General features: G+C 42.5%; 1 protein-coding gene across 4 annotated transcripts in view; it reads right to left on the bottom strand.

Moving 5' to 3' along the window:
* LOC137199232 (latent-transforming growth factor beta-binding protein 2-like) overlaps window positions 1-20,110 on the bottom strand; it is an 82,753-nt gene that overhangs the window by 25,667 nt on the left and 36,976 nt on the right. For all 4 annotated transcript variants that reach the window (XM_067613365.1, XM_067613366.1, XM_067613367.1 and 1 more), the window contains exons 6-14: window positions 18,517-18,714; window positions 16,719-17,002; window positions 15,418-15,520; window positions 7,405-7,479; window positions 3,436-3,558; window positions 3,152-3,316; window positions 1,343-1,672; window positions 485-504; window positions 200-236 (exon numbers count right to left, since the gene is read on the bottom strand). In XM_067613365.1, coding sequence (XP_067469466.1) covers window positions 200-236; window positions 485-504; window positions 1,343-1,672; window positions 3,152-3,316; window positions 3,436-3,558; window positions 7,405-7,479; window positions 15,418-15,520; window positions 16,719-17,002; window positions 18,517-18,714 — 1,335 coding nt within the window. The remainder of the gene's footprint in view (window positions 1-199; window positions 237-484; window positions 505-1,342; window positions 1,673-3,151; window positions 3,317-3,435; window positions 3,559-7,404; window positions 7,480-15,417; window positions 15,521-16,718; window positions 17,003-18,516; window positions 18,715-20,110) is intronic.

The following is a 20,110-nucleotide window of genomic DNA, read 5'->3' as shown; positions in this document are numbered from 1 at the left end:
AAGACTGCCACCGCTGTGCAGGAGTGAGCAATTTATAGAGAATACATCACGTCTGTGCCTGACTGAAAAAACAGGAAATCACTGTTAGCCCTTGAGCTTGGAGATGCTAAATCAAATCACAATAGAATAGATAACAGTCATAACTCTTGTTAACGGTGAAAAAGTAGTAGTGTATGAATAAAGGCAAAAGAACAAATACCTGGATATTGAAATGGTGAGTCAGTCACAACAGCTGGCTAGAAAACAAGCAAATATCACTTGTTAAAAAGATTTTGGTTACAGCATCGCACACTTATGTTCATACAGTATGTCTGGTTTTGTCTTCATATTCAGCACTAATTAGCTGTGTGCATACACCAAAATGTGGTCTGAATAAGTTATGTAATCATAACAAACCCTCCAGCTGAGATAGCTAGAGCATATCGTTCTAAGATAAACATTTCAAAAGCATGTGCCCAGAGGTCGACAGGGAGGGAGAACTTACCGGGCTCAGAATTTCCACATCTGCCACGAGACAGAAAGAAGAGGAAAAGTTTATCAGTAGCGAACGTTGACATTCTGTTTGCATTAAGAAGCACCTTTACTGAATACACACAACATAAACAACAACCTGTGTTCTCCTTAGGCACTTGACTTGCAGCTTTGGAGGTCTTTATTTCCAATAAAACAAAGCTTATGCCACATTTATCCTTTAAGCTGGGCAGAGAAAGCTGCATCTAAAAGGTAGTGCAGACAACTGGCCGAGGAAAAATGCAAAGAGAGACGAGGAAACAGATATCTGTGATAATGAAGACAAAAATCCATAAATATTTACGGAATTTTTTCCTGATATAAATCAAAATGTCATGGCTTAGCCAATAAAGTATCTCACAAGCATTAAATCAGGAAGATACATTTTCAGAAAATCCTGAGGATTTAGATGTATGGCCAGTGCGGATTACTTGTGTGTATTGCTGTGATGCTCGGAGGGGTTTCACTTTGATGGATGGGGGACATGAATACTACTCTGAATATGCTTGGTGCTGGATGAGGCATTTATTTATAGAGATGAAAACATCCTGTTGATGTTTGGATTCTTACAAAATCCTAAGCTACATCCCGTAAAAAATTCCTATTGCTTAATCGTTCTGCTGCATTGCATAGTTCATACCAGGGACTGTGGTAAAAATGTTCAAGTGGTTAAGTGAATGCCATTTTTGGATGAGTGCAAGGCCTAAGTGCATAATATGTAAGGAACCTTCAGCAGAAACAACTATTCATCTATTTACTATTCAAAGTAAACATTTACCAACCTTAAAGTCAACTTGGCAGAGATGCAATGCACCAAACATTTTATTCTCACCTTCCGGCTGTGTAGGTGTCTCTATGGCTGGTTGAGAGGGATGACTTGGCTGCTGTGGAGTGAGAGGGTACTGGGGTGCTTGCGGTGTCTCTGGATACTCAGGGTACTGAGGTATTTCTGGAGTCTGTGGGTAGCTGGGATACTGTGGCCCGCTGGGCAGCTGCAGTGAGGGCTGGGAGGATGGAGGCTGAAAGTGGGTGGGGCTCTGCTCCTCCCAAGACACTCCTGTGCTCTGCAGAACACCGTGCTCCAGCTGTCTCAGAGAAATCTGCACATCAGAGCGTGAGTAGGTATATCCATGACCGGCTGGGCAGATCTCCTTGAAATGGTCTGCATTGTAGGAAACACACAACAGCAAACCATAAACCATGGAAAACATTACCTCTGTATCCTGCTTTCGAGCTCCTAAAGCTAACACGAAACGCTGCCAGAATATAATTGTAACTCATGTTTCTGTCTGATGTTCACAGCAATACCATAAGCCATCCGTGTAATACTGTTATGTTGAGCATGCTATGCTTTACTGTGTGCTATGAATGACGAGGTTGGGTTTCAGCTATTATTGCTGCAGAACTAGCTAGCTGGCAGGCCAGTGACAGCTGTCACAGAGGGTTACCAGCGGGGGGATTTGGAAAGATTGGGGGATATCTGCACACTAAAACAAACAGCCATGCCAACAAGGGAAGTAGAGCATCATGTAATACCGAATGACCTTTGAACTCTTTGGTGTAAAGACGTGCGAGTGAGAGGCTAATGGAGGATTGGCTGGCTAGATAAAAGGAGGGAGACTGCACCTCTTTGTGTCTGAGCCCGGCAAACCTCAGCAATGGTGAATCCATTACAAGTGAGAAGCTCTGTGTCCCCTACCTGACCTGAAACCAGCAACTCTACGCCAAAAGAGTCTGGAATAGAGATATGAGTAATGACAGATATGTGGTCGCTGTAAATGCTTGTGTAAATGCAGGAAATGTGGATATGATAGGCTACTGAATGATGAATTTAAAGTGGAGGGAAATGAGGCTATATATGATCAGGAGCCACATCAGAGAAACTGGAGTAAATATGGAATGAAAGTCAGCAAGCTCCTGTTACGGAGTCTCAAGTAATGGGCCTGGCCTGCTTTGTTCAGAACACGGCTCTAACAGCTTGTCAGGCCATACAAAAGCCAGGGTCCGAGGAATCAGAGGCTGTGTGTCTGTGTACTGTGTCAGTCCTGGCTGAGCAGCACCATGGAGGTCTGTGTCTGTGATATCTGATCTATGACAATCCCCATGAATCACTGGCCAGTACAGACACTCCATAAAACCAGCCTGTTTCTCTCAGACTTTGAAGATTAGATCGGTATGAAAAAAAAAACCTACTTCCCATGTTTCACTTGGCCAAGCTATTTATTTCTGCTGTGAAGCTTTGCCGGTCTATTAGTGGGGTTTCTCTCTGAGGGTTGGAGTGATAACACAAGACTGACTCCCACTATTATGTAGTCTCCAAAATATGAAAACTGTTATGTTTTTGGTCCCTATCCATTTCAAACACATTTGGTTATTTTGAACTGCTTTACACGCCTGGCAGACAGCAGAATGTGACTGAGTGGTAAATATTCTTTGCCTGTTCTTTCACTATCACTGCTAGACATTGCGTAAGATTACACGTGACATTTTATATCTGCAAAAGCGTATAACCCTGCAAGATGTTCTTCAGCGACTACTGTCCAGTAAAACCAGAAACGGACTTTAGGTTTGCAGATTGAGGAAAAGACAAGTCTTAGAATTTAAACTGTGTGTGTAGTAGAGGAGTTTTTGGTGGTTATACCTGTTCCTGGCAAAGGGCAGCGATCACACCCAGCACCCCAGGCTTTGCCCACTCGGCTGCAGCAGCAGATCTGCTTGGTGATGTGCTGAGAAAGTGGCAGAGAACATGTGCCTGCTGACACTGATCTGTAGCAAAATGCCCTTTGGTCTGACACCGCCTTGTCCGCTGGAAAGAAAGTTGATACATCCATCACATAAACCAATGCAATACATAGCAAAATGATCTCAACCTTAGATTATGTTTTACAGATAGATAATGTTTTACAGACAATGAGCAATACTTACAAACACAGTGGCTCCTGGCAGGGTCTAACATGTAGCCTGGTTTACATGTGCACCTGTAGCTTCCTTTAGTGTTGAGACATTCAGCATTCTTACAGAGCCCAGGCAACAGGCACTCATTGATGTCTGTGAAACATGCACCACGTCAGTCATGTAGTATCTAGTACATTCAGATTATGGAAATATCATGAAGTCATGTTTTTCCCCTGACAAGAATTTTTTGAACTCCCACTGAACCCCTATGACTAAACTTCATACAAGTATCAATATCGGATTAAGAGCTCTTAGAGCTTTCAGGTCTGCAGACCAGCAATGATGTAAGGCTTCAGAAATAATTTACACCTTGAAAGGTGACAAAATATTGCAATTGATCATGTAGTCAAAACCACCAGCTGTTGGAAGGGAATGAAATATGGAAACTTTTAGGTTGCACAATTGTGTAAAACCAAGGAGGAGTGATGACACAAGGGAAACACATGCAGACCAGAATGCACTCAAAATAACTGAGATATTATAAACTCTCAAAGCTGTGGTAACCTTGACTTTGAAAGCTGGACAGTCAGGCGCACACTGAGGAAATAGTAGAATGTTGTATATAATCATTCTTCCTCCGCATCTTTCCGTTACACTGTCCAATAAGGTCACAGCATCTTCCGCTTACGTCAATGAGTGAAAGTCATAAAGAGGTTTTTTCCCTCTGTCTGGCCTAAACCGTGTGCTGGAGCGATACGGGGGCCAGCAGAGTGTTTGCTTATTGCTCCAACAGCTCCCGAGTCACTAAGCCAAATGGAGGCAAGCAAGCCAGTTAATGTGCCAGGCAGGAGCATAGGGGGACATATTTCAGGCGCTTAGTCATGCGATCACACTGGGACCAGGCAAAGTTTGTTGTTCTACCGTGTTAAACAAAGAGTACATCATTAGGTCTTTTCCTATTGCTTTGATGACTGGAACCCGACAGCCTGCCACCACAGATTTTCCCAATTCTAATTAATCTGCTCTTGTTTTGTTGTTTTGCTTCCTGCTGGAAAAAGTGAGCTTATAAGGGATTGAGGCTGATAAATTCTGTGGACTGAAGCAAATCCAGGGAACGCCTCAATGTTTCTTTGTTGTTTACTTTGCAGTTGTTTCTTCTTTTGTATCTCAGTGGCTCTTTGTTTCTCTTTGCACTTTTCTATCACTCTTACACATACATTTAAACTGAACCTGGCCTTACAATCACAAAGCATCCAGCTTCTATGCCATTACAGTATAAACAAGCCTGTTTCTCTATAAGCAAAGGCGACCTGTCACTGCAATCTGTTTGGATGAGCCAGGATGGGGCACATGCTGTGAAGACAATGAAGCAGACTGCAGATGTCATGCCTGCCTCTGCTGATATTAACACTTTAAAACCTAAAAACAACAGTATTCTGTATGCAGGTGCTGTGGGGGCTTGGGTTTAGTTTTAACAGCATGCTTTCTGGTCAGAGTTCAGGTCAGTATTGGGCTCAGTCTTCATCACATGGGGTCTTTAATCCCTGGTTTGGTTGAGTCCCAGATTAGTGCTATTGTTACAGTCTGCTGGTGGGTTGACTGGGATTGAAACTGACTTCCATGACAACCTGTCATGGCCAGCACTAATCTCAGCATCATTTTTGAATTTATGCTTGGTTGCTCTCATTGACATATTGTGGTAAGAGCCCAGAATCCATCAGAAGCTTGTATCATGACTGTTTTTATTGCTTCATGACATATATGAATAACTGCAGTACATCGAAAAAGTTTCACAACTCTGGCCTAAGTGACAACCAGTTTGCTGTGGCCTTACATGACCTTACCCGCTCCTAACTTCTGGAAAAACCAAGATTCACATTAACACCTGCAGAATTATTTATGGGCACTGTAAAGAAAACTGGCAGCATTACTCTCTTTATTATGTATTGGCTGTTATAGCCAAAGGGAGTACTGTATAACTACTTTGGAAGTCTTACACCAGACATAACTTATGGAGCCAGAAATGCATCCATTTAGAAACTGTGAATAGGGAATGCTCATTCCCAAAATACTGCCAGAGCAGCTATTGCTGGGAAAAGTTTTCAGTGGCTTTCTACTGCATAACCAGATACATTGAGGACTCTCAACCTGTTGACCCAATATGATAAATGTTAAATGAAAGTGTTTTTAAATTGTTTGTAGCTTTTATTAAGCTGATCCAAAATGTGAAAAGAGTTATGTAAGACTTCCATCATCTCATCTTTGAAGTGGTGTATGAGTAATGTGACCTGCTCCCAGCACCAGTTTACTGCCTACAATAGAGACTGCACATGCATCTATGTGGGCCTTTCATCTAACAAACACAGCTACAAATGGCCAATTCAGCTGACCTAGTTTCCGAGAAGCACTTTCTCAAAAGATAAGGAACCTTCTCTGAAGTCAGAGATCAGCATATGGCTTTGATGGGGCATCTTATCGTATCATAGTGTGAATGTTTCTGACCACAAGGTTCACCATAAGGCAGAGCAGTGCATCATGCCTGTTACCAAATGTGAGACAAGCTCTGCTCTTTTCCAGTAAAATACACTTCAAGCAGTGCCGACTAGAAGTCCCAGTTTGGCAAGCTGGACACCATCCTGATAATAATGAGAAAAATCCCAGAAAAAGCAGGTTTTTGCCTTTTTGGCAATTGTTGCAAAACCTGAAATTAGAAATAATTTTTGGGAATGGAGCTGCCACTGAACGGGACAGAGACTTTAAAGAACTCCAGTAAATATTGTGGGTAACTGTCAGCTTTGCTTTTTTGGAACTCAAGAAATGAGCAACTGAAAGGGAGGAACATCTTGAAGCAATCATACAAGAAAAGCATGAATAATAGAAAGCTAAATTTCCACATTTGTTGGCTAGTTGACACACTATTGGAAAATAAGTACGTCCTTGTCCACAGGTCTTTGTTATATTAAAATATGTTTCCCAGGTCAATCATTACCTGAGAACATCAATAGGCCAATAGTGCTGTGCAGATCAGAAAACTTGTTGAACTTGCTGAACTAGTGGATGAGGCTACAGAGGTTACAGATGTAGTCAAAGCTGCCCATTGGACCATTGTTGTTGTTACACTCCACGGGCTTCAGCAAGCATTGCCCTTTGGATTATGACACCATTAATCAAGTCAGTGGGTATCAAGAGGACCTATAAATCCTAACTGTCATTGACAGAGCTTAAACAAGTAGATTGTCAGTAAAGCTGCATTTTGTTATTCAAAGTCTAAGCATCAGCTGTCAGTGCTTTCCCTTGTTCACAGATCAAGCAGCACATTTTTGTTATGTCTTTGAACCAAGGTTTATTTGTCGATTAATTCCAGTGTTGTAAACTAACACCACCAACAACTATAAATGGTCTGAATTCTACAGTGGATGACTGTATACAGAGCTACTGCTTCATGTACTGTCAGCCAGCTGACATCTAGCCATCTCTGGGATGCTGTGATAGAGGAAAACACAGTGTACATGCAGGACCTGAGTTTGTGTTAACATACAGATGGATGGGTGAACTGCCAGCCATACAGCTTTTCATCTGCTGGTACACTTAGGGAGGCTGAGCAACAAACAAGTCTGCAACCTGAATAATACTTTTACCATAATCGCAGCCTGCTGTACCATTCTCCACTCAGAACCCCAAAGACCAATTAAGACAACAGCCCCATGCGCTTATTGGCTGCTGAACTCTGACCCTGGAGCAAGGCTAATTGTAGTCTTGAACTGATTCCCATAGGAGCCAGACATACAGCAAGGAATACTTTTATAGAAGTCCTCAGGGGTCCAAGTATGCATGGAAACATATGGGCAGTAACTTTTTTATCACATCCATGCCATTATATTTAATAAAACTTAGTAATCCTATGTTTCTGTGATGGGTAAACTACCTATTCAAATATGCAGAGGGTTAAATCATATACATACATACTGTAAGCATTCTTCAACCTACTTTATAACTTACCTTGACAGTGTGTGAGATTCATCCTTTTATAACCTTTGGAACATTCCACTTGTCCATTTGCAATCACTGCGTATGCTGCAAACAGAAAATGAAAGCACAACTTTAGAGGAGCAAAATGATCTTACAGTGTAGTGCCTTTCTGTCACAAAGCATTGCATTCATTACAGAGGGAGCTCTGTGATGAAGACGAAGGAGCTCAGCATTAGGAGGGGACCATATAACTTACAGATGTGAGCATCTTGGCAAGAGGAAAAATGAGGGGACCCACAGCTGGGCCCCTTGGGACTCTAGAGTGAGTGTATGGAAATGGATCCCCATCAACTACATTTATAAGACAGCACTGCCATCCAGCAGAATGTAACGATAACACTCGACGTCATTTATAATCATATTACCTATAATTCTCCTCAACCCCCAGGGACAGATGAAGGAAGTGCTTATATCATAAATATGTTGAGGAAGCCTATGTGACAGCCCTGACCTTTATCATCAACCACAGTGCAAATCTACTTAAACAAGAGACTAATGTTTTAACTGTATAGACTAGGAATGACGATTAATGTACAGCGCACAGGAAAGTGATTGGCCCAAAACTTCTTTTTGCTTGTTTTGCCAAAGCAATAAAAATCATATGGAGTGTGCTTCAGGTGTATACATTAGAGGTTCACAGAAGAGCTGTAGTAAATAACACAGTGTGTCTGTTAATGCCCCAGTGCGGCCATACTATCAGTGACAAGAGGCCTGAAAACAGTGTGTCATTACTCATTCGGCACCCAGTCAAGCCCCAGCATGCTCCATTAAATGTACAGAGGTCAATGTGACTATCATGTGGCAAAGGGAGAGTCTCTCTTCATCTTTAAGAGTGTGTGTGTGTATCTGTGTTTGACAGAGAGAGGGAGAAAAAAATCTTGTGTGTTCTATAGGTCTGTTCACGCTGAACAGAAACAGGGTGATTATTAGTTACAGATCTTTCCATTACATAAACTGTGATGAAGAGTTCTGCCTCATATAATGATGAAAGGAGGAGATCCAAATTTCTGATTTTGGAAGGAATGTGTGTGTTTAGGTGAAGACATATTGGCATGGCGAAACTGTTTCTCACAGTTACAGTCAGTCCAGATTACAGTCACATCTCAGAGAAATTAAAGCAATGATGGTAGAACTTGCTTCATCTTTCCTCCTGGTCATGATACACATGATTTTGTTTTGCACATATATACAGAGGAAAATAGGCATTTCACATTTTTTTTATATTATGGCAGAGTATGTTACATTTCTTTTTATATTAAAATATTAGACTTGAAAGTTGCATTACCATCCAATGAAAGCAAATGTAGAGCGAAAAATAGTATCCAACATTTTCCCACTCACAGAAAGCAGGAACAAATGAGAGTGTCAACTAACAATCTTTGGATTTATCTTTGGCCAGCAAAAATATGATTTGACCGAAGTACAGCATTGCTACCACAGCGACGAAAGGTTGAAAACAGAGGTGACGCATGCAAGAAACTACAGTCACAGCTGCCTTGCCAGCAAAGAAAACATAGCTCTTCCCCTGGCAAAGTGTTCTGGGAAAGGAAGAAAAGTTGCACTGTTAGAGACCAGGGCTCCAGCAGTTTGCTGACCAGAGTTTTGATCTGTGTGATTGACAGGGAGCTCTGGCAAGATATGACTGTGGCCAAACAGGACCAGACAGGATCTCCTGATCATTCCTTTTGGACAGCAGCTCAAATCTCTTCCTGTCTTCTTCCTGTCTTCTTCTATTCCAACAGACATTAGAAGCAACAGTAAGCAATGAACCACCAGTGTTGCTTTATTTGTTTCGGAAGCTTCATAAATTTTCTTTTCCTTCCCACGCAAGTTGGTAACTGGAAAGAATTAGCCATGATGCTCCAAACTGAGTGACCAACTAAAAGACTCTGATTGCTTTCGATATGCACAAGACGCCAACACAGAAATCCTGTAAATATATCCAGTTAATACAAAACCCAGCAATCAGTCATAAGTTTGTGTCATTTTCCCAGGAGTGACTGGAATGTGTGCCACATGGAATCTTTCTGGGAACGAAGTCCTGGAAGCTGAGTTATGTTTTGGTCCTGCTGTGACCCAGTGGACCAGGCAGGGTCGATGTACCTGAGGGTTGACAGAGCAGAAGTGGGTCAGTATGAAGGGGGCGACGGGAAAAGGGGGGAACTGTGTCAATGCGACGCCCTTGTTCCTGTCTGCCCACCTCTTCATCTTCCTCCACACCATCCTAATCCCCCTCAAAAGTTTCTGAGTAATGAGCTGTTGTGGTAGGGCGGTGGGCACACCCTCCTGCAGTGATGGGATCAGGGAAAGTCTGGCCTGAGTGACAGCAGGGCGCACATGCCAAGGGAAGCCCAGTGGGGGAGGTCCGGGAGTCTCAATAAAGCTTATTAGCAGGGAGGAGAGGACCTCTGCAGTCAGTAACAACTTCAACATGAATCTAAGAGACAGCTCATTTCAAAATTACTTGTCCAGTGATGTAAAGTTGGCATGTTTCCGGATATTCGAGACACATTTACAGTATATGTTCATAAACTTTATTTGCACATAGGATCTAATTTGGCTGACAAACATTTCCTTGTATGCGTCTAGGTTCTAGAAATGCTTGTTATCAGAGTTCAGTTGAGTAGATCTTTATTGTTCCCTGGGGGCAACATGTTTGCAGCAAGGCTTAAAAACCAGCTGCTGAAAGTCAGCATACAGAGGTTGACAAGAGCCCTCCAAAAGCCTTCTGTTGGATGCATTTATTGTACAGCGCAGAGAGTCTCATCTGCTGGAATTAGTAATTAGTTTTGTAATTTTGGAGCAAAGTTTGATAAATCACCCTGTAGTTGAGTCTTTGGTTAGTGTACCAGCAAATCTGAACATTTACCTCAAGAAACGATGATTAACACCAGGACTTTAAATCAACGGCAACTTGGCCGTGTCATTTTTACTGTCACACAAAAGGCTAAGAACTTTGGTATTCTAATTATTCTCAGATAATTTAATGATGTGTCTGTTCTCATGCTGGCTTTTAAAGACATTTGTATAGAAAACATTTGTGTAGAGTTACACAGGCAGTGGCTTGCAAGAGTGAGCTCAAGCTGCGCATCATTAGTGTCACCCTTGGTTACAAAGAGTGTAGACCCAGACTGGTCTGTATCCAGTGAGGGTACAGACAGAAACTTCCATTTGTTGTCTATCCATTTAGCCCTGTTCAACAAAAGACTTTGTCACCCTTCACTAATTTATTGTCCGTCTCCATTCAATTGTGTTGTGCATTCCACTGGAGACTGTTCAATAATATTAGCTTGAATTCCATGACCTGTAAAGTGTAATTCAAATTCCTTGGAGCTTCTTGATTGGGTATGCTACCCTAAATCAAATCTGAATAAATTCTTTAAGTCTCTTCAATATGAAAGTGAAATTAGCTTATGCAAAATGAGAGAGAAACTAAAGAGAGAAGGAGGCAGGAGGCTGAGAAAGGAGAGAGTTTATAGTCAGCTGCACAGAAATATTTAATTAGTAATTTGGTACAATCATTCTGTGGACCACCCGGCCCGGGAGCTGTGCTTCTAAGAGAGGTCTATTGAGAGGTCTGGTCTATCAATCACACAGGCTCAGAGCCCTTCACCAGTATGCCCAAGGACCTCCCTGGGAGGCAGGCTCAGTGTTGGGCTTCTACCCTTAACTAGATGGAAAACCTGAGAATGCGTAGGAGGAGGGAGGGAGGATGGAGGACGGACTGATGCCATCCACAGGACGGGAAAACGAGACAGTCTTTCCTTCCATTCCATTGGGGGCCACTCAATAGGAAAGTAACCAACACCCAAACCAAGACCTCCTCAGGACCCTTTCCAGAAATTTATTCTGACATACTGCCATGGGATAAACTGATGCACACAGAGAAAACCAGCGCTCTTTAATCACTGCAGTGGGTTTCAGGTCTTTTGAGTTTCAAAGATGGCAAAACCACCTCTTCTTAGCCTTAGAGCCAAAGCTTGATTGGAGCAAACAGCTTAAAAGGAAGCCATTTGCTTTCAAAACAGAATGTCTCCTTATCATGTGCATCATTTGCCATTCAGGCACGGTCCATATCACAGGCCCTGTAAATAATGTGTCCCTGCTTATGCAGCTAAGGCTAATCAGTTAGGACACATGAGACTAATATCAACATCCTTCTACTGATACAGAAACAAAATCAACATATAAGCTACTTTTTTTTTTGCTCTGTCATTAACAGTCTTGGCTGTGTATCTGTGACACATTTTACCAACAGAACCAACCCACAGCAGATGTGAAGCAATAGCAAACAAGCTTTGATGAGGAGATTATATCATTTTTCTGCAACATTAAATCTTTACTCAAAACATACTTTTCATTGTTTCTATTCACGAAAGTATGAGTTTTACATCTCTGTTTGTAGTTTGATGATTTTGCTTAACGCCCTTCTCCAAGATGCTGATGGCAGTGTAACACGCATCAAACACACATTTAAAACAGACCCACATTCCTCTGTAATCTCCAATTCACTGTGGAATATTAACCACCTGGGTTTGTTCCAAAAGAAGGCATGCCACGGTACATTCCCAATAAAAATGTGCTTAACTTAGCTTGTATCCAATTAAGAAATGCAACACAAATTTCATATCCATCTGCCTCCAACTGGGATTTATTTCTTGTAGTGGTAAGGTCTGCTCAGCCCTGATTAGCTACACTGCTGCCCAGCTAATAGATTCCATCATTCTAGTTCTGAGAGGATAACACTAAGTCAACATCAATGAATCAAATGCTGTCAAACTAATGTGACATCTCTATCTAATCACCATAAGAAACTGCTCTGGAGCTGTTCCAATGCATCTGTTTTCCTGCTGCCTATTTCTGAGGCAAAGTCATTGCATCTCTGGTTTTCGTTGGTCATTAACAAGTGTTCATGTTTGATCAGTGCTAATAAAAAGCAATAAGCGCAGGCTTTGGACCCTCGATGAATGTCAGATTAAATGTCAGGGGGAATAGATGAGAGATTTGGAATGGATGAGTTCATGTGGGAAGATCTGGAAGTGGTGGAGCTCCGTGGGCCCCCCTGCTTCTTTGCCTCATCTGACTTTATTGATCTAAACCTCATGAAGAACAGTGTCCTCATTACACAGAGACACAGAGAGGAGGGGAGGGAGCGCAAAAGGCAGACAACTCCCACAGATAGAGAAGCGAGGTGGAATAGAGGGCGGGGCAAAGACAGCGCTAGGGCAGTGACATCATGATGACCTTGTTGACCCAGAGAGGTAGAGTTAGAAGAAGCCAAGGCTCCTGTGGGTGTGGTGGTTACTTTAGGCCCTGGGGACTTCTGATTTGGCTCCTTGGGAAGCCTCCCAGCATCGCAGACAGGGAGAGTCAGAAAGAGGGAAGCTGCCCAGCAATGACAGATGGGGAGACAAATGGTTTATGGAATTCCATTAGCTGTGAAATGCACAGTGAGGGAGGGGCTGCCAGCACAATTATATAGTCATGCCAACACTATAGTATGGGTCAGACTGGGGCCACAGCAAAAGGCCTTCAGCTGGCTAAGAGAACCTGAGATTACTGATAGAAATGTATTCCAAACTCATACCCAGCATTGTACAAATAACAATCCTGGTTCTTTGCTTTTCAAGGATTAAATTCCTCTCATAACTCAGTGGATTGTATATGCAAATAGTCTTTCCCACCTATTCCCATCCTCCCTTTGCTTAACCAATCACTGGTTAGCTCTCAGACTTGAGGACAGTTTTGACCATCTCCATGTCAGCCTCTATATAAAATCACAATTTTATAACAAACTAGTTCAGAGGTCCATTGCAAGTTATTTTCCACTCCACCTCATCATCAGAACCAGAGGGAAGCAGTTGACTACAGCCTGTTCTGGTTGATCTGGATCTCATTACAGGCTAGGAATCCTCAGCATGTAACTTTTAAAGGCACTGGCTCCTACGGGGTTTCGGCTCCCACTGAGATGGTGCATGCTGGCATTCATGCCTCCATAACGTCAGCTTCCTTCACATACACATACACCCATATATACACACATATTCTCCTCCCTTACTGCCACAACAGTGACATAAAGTCCTTATAGTACAATAACAAATAATACCCAGCTATATAATGTCGTCAGCCACAGAGAGACACAGCTTAGACACACGGCAACAACAGGGATTTATTATGAGTCTATGTTATTTGAAAAGCCCTGTGCTGCTTATGAGTTGATACAGTATCATTCACTATATCAGTTGAGGCTGATACAAATATAAAGACAGTGATGTGGAGCCTGACTGGGCCTAGAATAGGATAGTAAAGATGAATCTTAAGTAAATCAAGACTTACAAAAATCCTTTCTGCAACAGAAGTAGCTATTAAACTGTGGTCATATTGGCATCCTCTGTAGATGTAATAAAAAATTAAAGTAGTGATGCTTGCTCACAGTCAACAACACTTTTTGTAACCAACTATAAACTGACCAATGGTAGCGTCACACCCACAAATACAAATTGGGCTTTCATGACATCATTATCACATACTCAACAAGGGACACAGGAGACTCTTATAAAGCTATATGCCTTTTCCCCATATTGCAAGCCGACAACTGACCCATTCATAATGAAATAAAAAGAGCAGCATAATTTTTCAGGGGCCGTTGTCTCCAGGTTGCATATCATTCCTGTCAAATACGTAAGAAAGTGAACATCTACGCCAATGACGGAGGAATGTGGCTTCAAGATCAAGCCAAGTGTCTAAACTGAGAACAATAACACTCAAGAGGAATTCAAAGCATTTCTCTTATTAAAGCTCCCTCCAAGACTTCTGGGACATAGTACATGACTTCATTTTGACTTCATTTTTCCTCTCTTTCATTCTCTATGCTTTCTTCCCTGCCTGCGTGTGACCTGGGACCCAGGCTTACAGTATGCTGCCCCCCAAAACAACCGCAAAAATGAGCGAGCGGAGCATTCACTCTGTTTCTCCCCCAAACTTCAAAGAAAGAAGCAGAGGAAAACATCTGGGAGCCAAAAGAGATCGTGCCGGGGATTTAGGAAGAACAGGAATCTGGCATACCAAGGGAGATAGAGAGTAGGAGAGAAAGGAATGGATCGGCATCTATGATAGATGGAGGAGACAGAGAAGGATGATGTCTGCTTCTGATTAAGATCAGACATTAAACAGGGCATGAGGACTCTGACAACCAATTGACATCTGCGGACATGGCCGTAATAAAATTAAGAGTAACAGGAAATGAATGACAGCAAAGAGTCCTCATGTGCCACCAGTTTCACCAGAGTCTCTATCCACAGTGAGGGGTGTCACCACCCACCCAGCCTGTGGGCATACAGCCGTCCTGCTGCTGTTTCTCAAACCCACCACAGCTCTGGTTGGGAAAGCAGTTGGACTGCGGCTGTTCATTTCCTCGCTGTTTCAAGGCCACGCTGGCTCATTCTGCCCACAGGGTGGGTGGTACATCTACCAGGCTCTCATCTTCATGCTAAATGTGTTTTCATTTGTTTCCCAATTTTGGTTTTATGGAAGCGAAAACAGCTTCATTTTACAATTCGGTGCATAGTCAAGTCACGCAGCCGCCTCAGAGGAGTTCAAGAATCTAATCAAACTGCTATGCACTGATCATCATCAGTCATCAGTATTGTTTAGGTCTGTGATAAATGCTGTAAATATCCACCAAGCATAAACAACTGCTGGTGAGGAATATAACAGGCATCACTGACCAAACATTTTAAAATACAGTACTCAGAATTCGAAACTCTACCTAGAAAGGAAAGTAGAGCCCAGCTGTGTCTTGCTGTTTTGAACCAATGTGCATGACAAGACAAGAATACCAAGAGATCAACATACCAATAGCACAACACAAAATCATGCCAGCAGAATTAGACCAGATTAGAAATAGATTAGATTTAAGTATGTACTGGAAGAAAGCTGAACAAAAAATGATCTGATCTGATGGCTTTAGTCAAGAGGGCTTACCTGGTTTGGTTGGACACTTTTGGCACTTGTTTAGACCCCAGGAGGCGCCTACACTTCCACAGCAATCATCCTGTTTGGTTAGGCCTGGCAGAGGCTTGCCACACTACAACAACAACACACATCTGTGTTAAATCTAAGAAATTAGTTTTGAGAATGAATGTTACATGTTTGCGCCTGCATGTGTACAAATGCCTGTGTGTTGGCAAGGTCAAAATCTGTGAGTGTGTTTGTGTCAGAGTGTGCGTGTATACCTATCTGCAAGGACAGAGTGAACTAGACACATCTGAGACTAGTTAGTCGGAAGAGGACATAAAAACTGAGTTTCAGGAACAACTATGAACCTCCTGGCATGCCTCATTAAGGCACTTGGCTAATTGTGAGAGATTCCTATCAGACCTTACTTATTGGATTTTTGGCCAGTAGAGATTTATGAAACTCAAGAGGCAACAGAGAGGACATTCTTCTGCAGAACACCAAACTGGTATACTGGCAAGAGAAGAGGGAAAACTGCAGGCTAAAGCTTTTATATGCTTCTTGTCTGTGGCAGTTCTATTGGGGTTCTGAAAAATCACTGACTGGAAGGTTTAATTTCAGGCTCTCCATGAAACCAGAGTAGAGAAAATGGGAGCTGTCGTCTAGCACATGCAAACTTGTTCAAGGAATAATGCTGGCAAAAACAGCTCTACCGTCGATCATTGTGTTTTTGCCACTGCAAACTGAAAGGCTAAGAGTAAAAAAGAACGCCTTATCACAGCCGAGCAAACAGATGCTGCATTAAGCCTCAGATTAGCAAAGCTCACGCACTGCCACTTGAGTCTTTCCTCTTCCTGACTTCTTTTTCCCTAAACTACATGTCTGTTGTGACATCCAAACATTCTCCTCACCACACGAAGGGCAGTAAATCTGCACTACATGCCATACTGTATAGTACAATACAGACAACATGCAAACTCTTCCCATATGAGTCACAAGAGGAGGGACCACATGGGCTGGATTTCAAGCTTAACCTTTGTCCTCTGAACGCATCCTAACTTATAACATGCATATGGGGAACTGGTGGAACATGAGATGACCAGTGTGGTCAGTGCTCATAAATCCTAGACATGGGATAAATCATAGCCACTTCCTGTTTGAGACAACAGCTATCAGTGAAAGGTGATGAGAACGTAATGATACCTGTGGTAAAACAACGCTTTCTCCCACTGGTTTCAACACCTACAATGGATCATGATACTCCAGGTGGCTTAGATCAGCTAATGATGACTGTGTACATAGTGTGTTTTAATGACTTAAAACAATACCTGTCCGTCGACTGTTTCCTGAAAGCATCTTCCCACATGTCCATTCTGACGGTTATGTGGTCTGGCATGGCCATGGCCGTTGTCATTGGTGTGTCTGTGTCTGCTGCTATGATCATTGGTGGATTCATGTCCATTCCCGGGTTGAGAGCGCTGCTGGACAGAGTGAGCCCCTTCTGTGGTGGCCGACCTCTGACCAGGCTGGACCCGGGCTACTTGGTGGACCTGGACCTCGGCCTCTGGAGGGTGCTGAATGTGGACGTTCACCAAGGATGGGTGGAGAGACACTGGAGGAAGGGAGATCCACAGTTTATATAATATAGAGAATGCTTTATTATCTAAAATTTGAATTAATGAAGTATTAATTAAGTGGAAGCATCGTCAGCTAAGGGATAAGAGTTGTATACACATGCTACAGTATGACAACTAATCAGCTAACATCCTGCACAAATTTGTTCAACACACACTTAGTTTTCTTCATCATTGAGTTATGAGATCTTCATGGGGAATTCCCAGCAGTGAAGATGCTATTAGGATACTACAAAACAACAACAACAAAAAGAGTTTTGGATTCTATGATTTAAATCAAATCATCTTAAAGACCAAAAACAGATTTGCTGAAGAGTTGAAAAGATGTTGCAATGTGGAGAATGAGCTCTTTTGTCCTTCTGACAGAGGGGAAGCATCTATCTTCGGGGAGTGCCAGGGCTTTTTCCCAGAATCCTGACCCACTGTCATGAATCACAGTCTCACAGACAGACAGCAGGGAGAGTCCAAAGAGAAGAAGTAGACCTTATCAAGAGTTTTGGACATGAAATTGCCTCTGTGCATATATAAAGCATACAGATTTTCGAATTTCTTGGTTGTGACATGACAATATGGACGTTGGACTCACGTCATTTAATTATGATTATTCATGTAATTTAATTCAAAATGGATGATGGATCAACTTTTAAATTACCTAAGACAGACCTTCTGCTTTTACTTAGTGTTAGACAGAGTGAAATGCTGAGCAAGACGCAAGGATGGAATAAAAAATGATACTAGGAGAAAATGGAAAGTGAGCAAATCTTTCATTTCTATATTTCTTCTTATAACTTCATGATGTTGCCTTGTTCTGTTTCTAATATCCCCTTCTGTCTGATAAAAGCAGCATTGTGCGAACAATGAGGACTTCCACTGAGTCATCCATTACTTATTCTGCTCAAAATAGAGTCTTACCTCCACTGCTGGCCCGCAAAGGCAAGAGCACTACAAAGTAAACAGTGTTGAAAATCAGGGAGTAAACTTGTGTGCATATAAAAAAGAACTGTTATCATAAGGAGAAGTGGAGCAATTTGCAAAGAATAAAGGTTTCATCACACCAGTATTTAAAACAGTGAAATTTACTGGCAAAATCATTCAATCAGTGGATTTGCTCACAGGGTAGAAGTAAATCTTTTGCATCAAAGTTCAACTTTGGCAAACTAGCACTGTTGACCAATAGCAAGCTGTTTTGACAGTGTTGACCTTTGGGGGAAGGAAGAGCCAAGACTCCAAAATGGAAGAGGCGATGATAGCTTTTTAGCTGTGTCCACTGTCAGAGTATAGACTGCTTAGGGAGTACAGTCAAAATAAAAAGAAGCTTGGGCTTGAGCTGTTGTGACTGACTGTTAACTCTCCAGCTAGAGTAGTTTGCCAACTGGCTCCAAAAGTAGTAAATTAATTTTGCTATGCCACTCTCTGGTGTGACTGGGCCTTAAAAGAGGTCAGTGGAAGGATGAAGACTGCCCTCCCATGGGTCACAGCACGGGCTGCTTACCTTGTTGATTGGACAGTGGTAGAGTGTACATGGACTGGGATGGAGTCTTTGGTCCCGAGTTGCTGGCGTCATGAGGGGGTGTTCTGGCAGGAGGTGGGGCTGGCAGGTGGCAAAACTTCCCCGTTGAGTTGGATGGACACCAGCACACGTCCCTGCCGATGCATCGGCCTCCATTAAGACAGGGGATCTGACAGAAAACTGCAGAGAAGAAGAAGGTGAACAAGAGGGGTGGGTGTGTCAGGAAAAGAGGTAAAGAGAAAAAAAAGGAGAGGTTATTGCAAGTGAGATATTTGTTGGCGTAATCAACAAGCCACATTTATTGCACAGGTTTATGCATCCTCGTACACAAGGATCTATACCAGTAATAAGAAACAGAAGGGGTAGTCCTAATAGGAGGGGCATGTGCTGAGGCTTCATGTGGACAAGCTTTGTTTGCAATGGTTAGCAATGGTCCTGCTGTTCACTATTCTGGCACTACCAGACACCTCATTCCACATGACGGTGATAAAGTTTCAACTTTGTCCTGAGGGCACTGCCCCTCTTGCTGCACCTCCTTCACCGGTATGTTTTGCCTCACATCGGTAATTACATACTCGTGTGCAGAGCGATGACTTATGATTCATCCTTTAATAATTCTGAGAAAAATAACAAGTACATGGAACATTTGCTTGGTTGGAAGCAGGACAAAAAAAAAGAAATTTCCAAACTATCAAATCTTGTACAAAATTTCAATGTAGGACAACTGGCCTTAACCTTGTAAGAACATTGAAAACGTGCTCAGTCTAGAGTTTGATTTATAGTTTGCAATTTACCATGGCAAGAGAGAGAAAAGGAAAGGCCGGCATTGGCCAGATGGTGTTTGACAGTACTGCTTTCACAGCCCTTTCATTGGTCTTATCTTTTGGCATAAGGGATGGGTGCCAGCCGAGCACCCTACATACCTAAGCTTGCTCCCATCTACAGAATCGCTCTGACCTGACCTCTTCTAACTCAAAACATCAAAGACTATCAAATGAAAAAAATCTATCAAACCATGACGAATAAGAAAAGAACCATTCTGGGGCACAAAGGATGAAAAAGTGAAGCGGTACACTTTTTCAGTTCAGCCATACCACACATCACGAATATGAGGACTACTTTACAAGACAGTTGGAGATACGGTTGGCCGGCATACTATGAGATGAAAGAGGAGCCGAGTGATGGAAACATGCTGTGTGCTGCATCCTCTCTGTGTCATTGCGACAGACAGTAACACACTAACAGGGTGCAAACAGCGAACAGAGAGGCGCTGGACAGTCTCGATGGCATGTAGGTAATGAGCCTCTTGTCACAAAGCATTAACAACAGTGAGCCTGGAGGAAGAAAGGGAGGGATGGAATAAGAACAGAAGAGTAACAGATAGGGAAAGAAAGTGATTAGGAGAGGAAAATGTGAATAGAATAGATTGAAAACAGAATAGAGGCGGGAATAGAGGGAATTAGCAAAGAAAAAATAGATGTGGATGGAGAGTACGAGAGGTCCAGTGTTGGTGTCCAAACACACAGGAAGGTCTCCTGTGATTAGACATACTGGCTAAATTATCCTCTCAATGTGG

This window comes from Thunnus thynnus, chromosome 16, assembly GCF_963924715.1.
Source record: "Thunnus thynnus chromosome 16, fThuThy2.1, whole genome shotgun sequence".
Taxonomy (NCBI): domain Eukaryota; kingdom Metazoa; phylum Chordata; class Actinopteri; order Scombriformes; family Scombridae; genus Thunnus; species Thunnus thynnus.
Note: the sequence above shows the minus strand (reverse complement) of the source record. Positions and strands in the feature narration are given on the sequence as shown.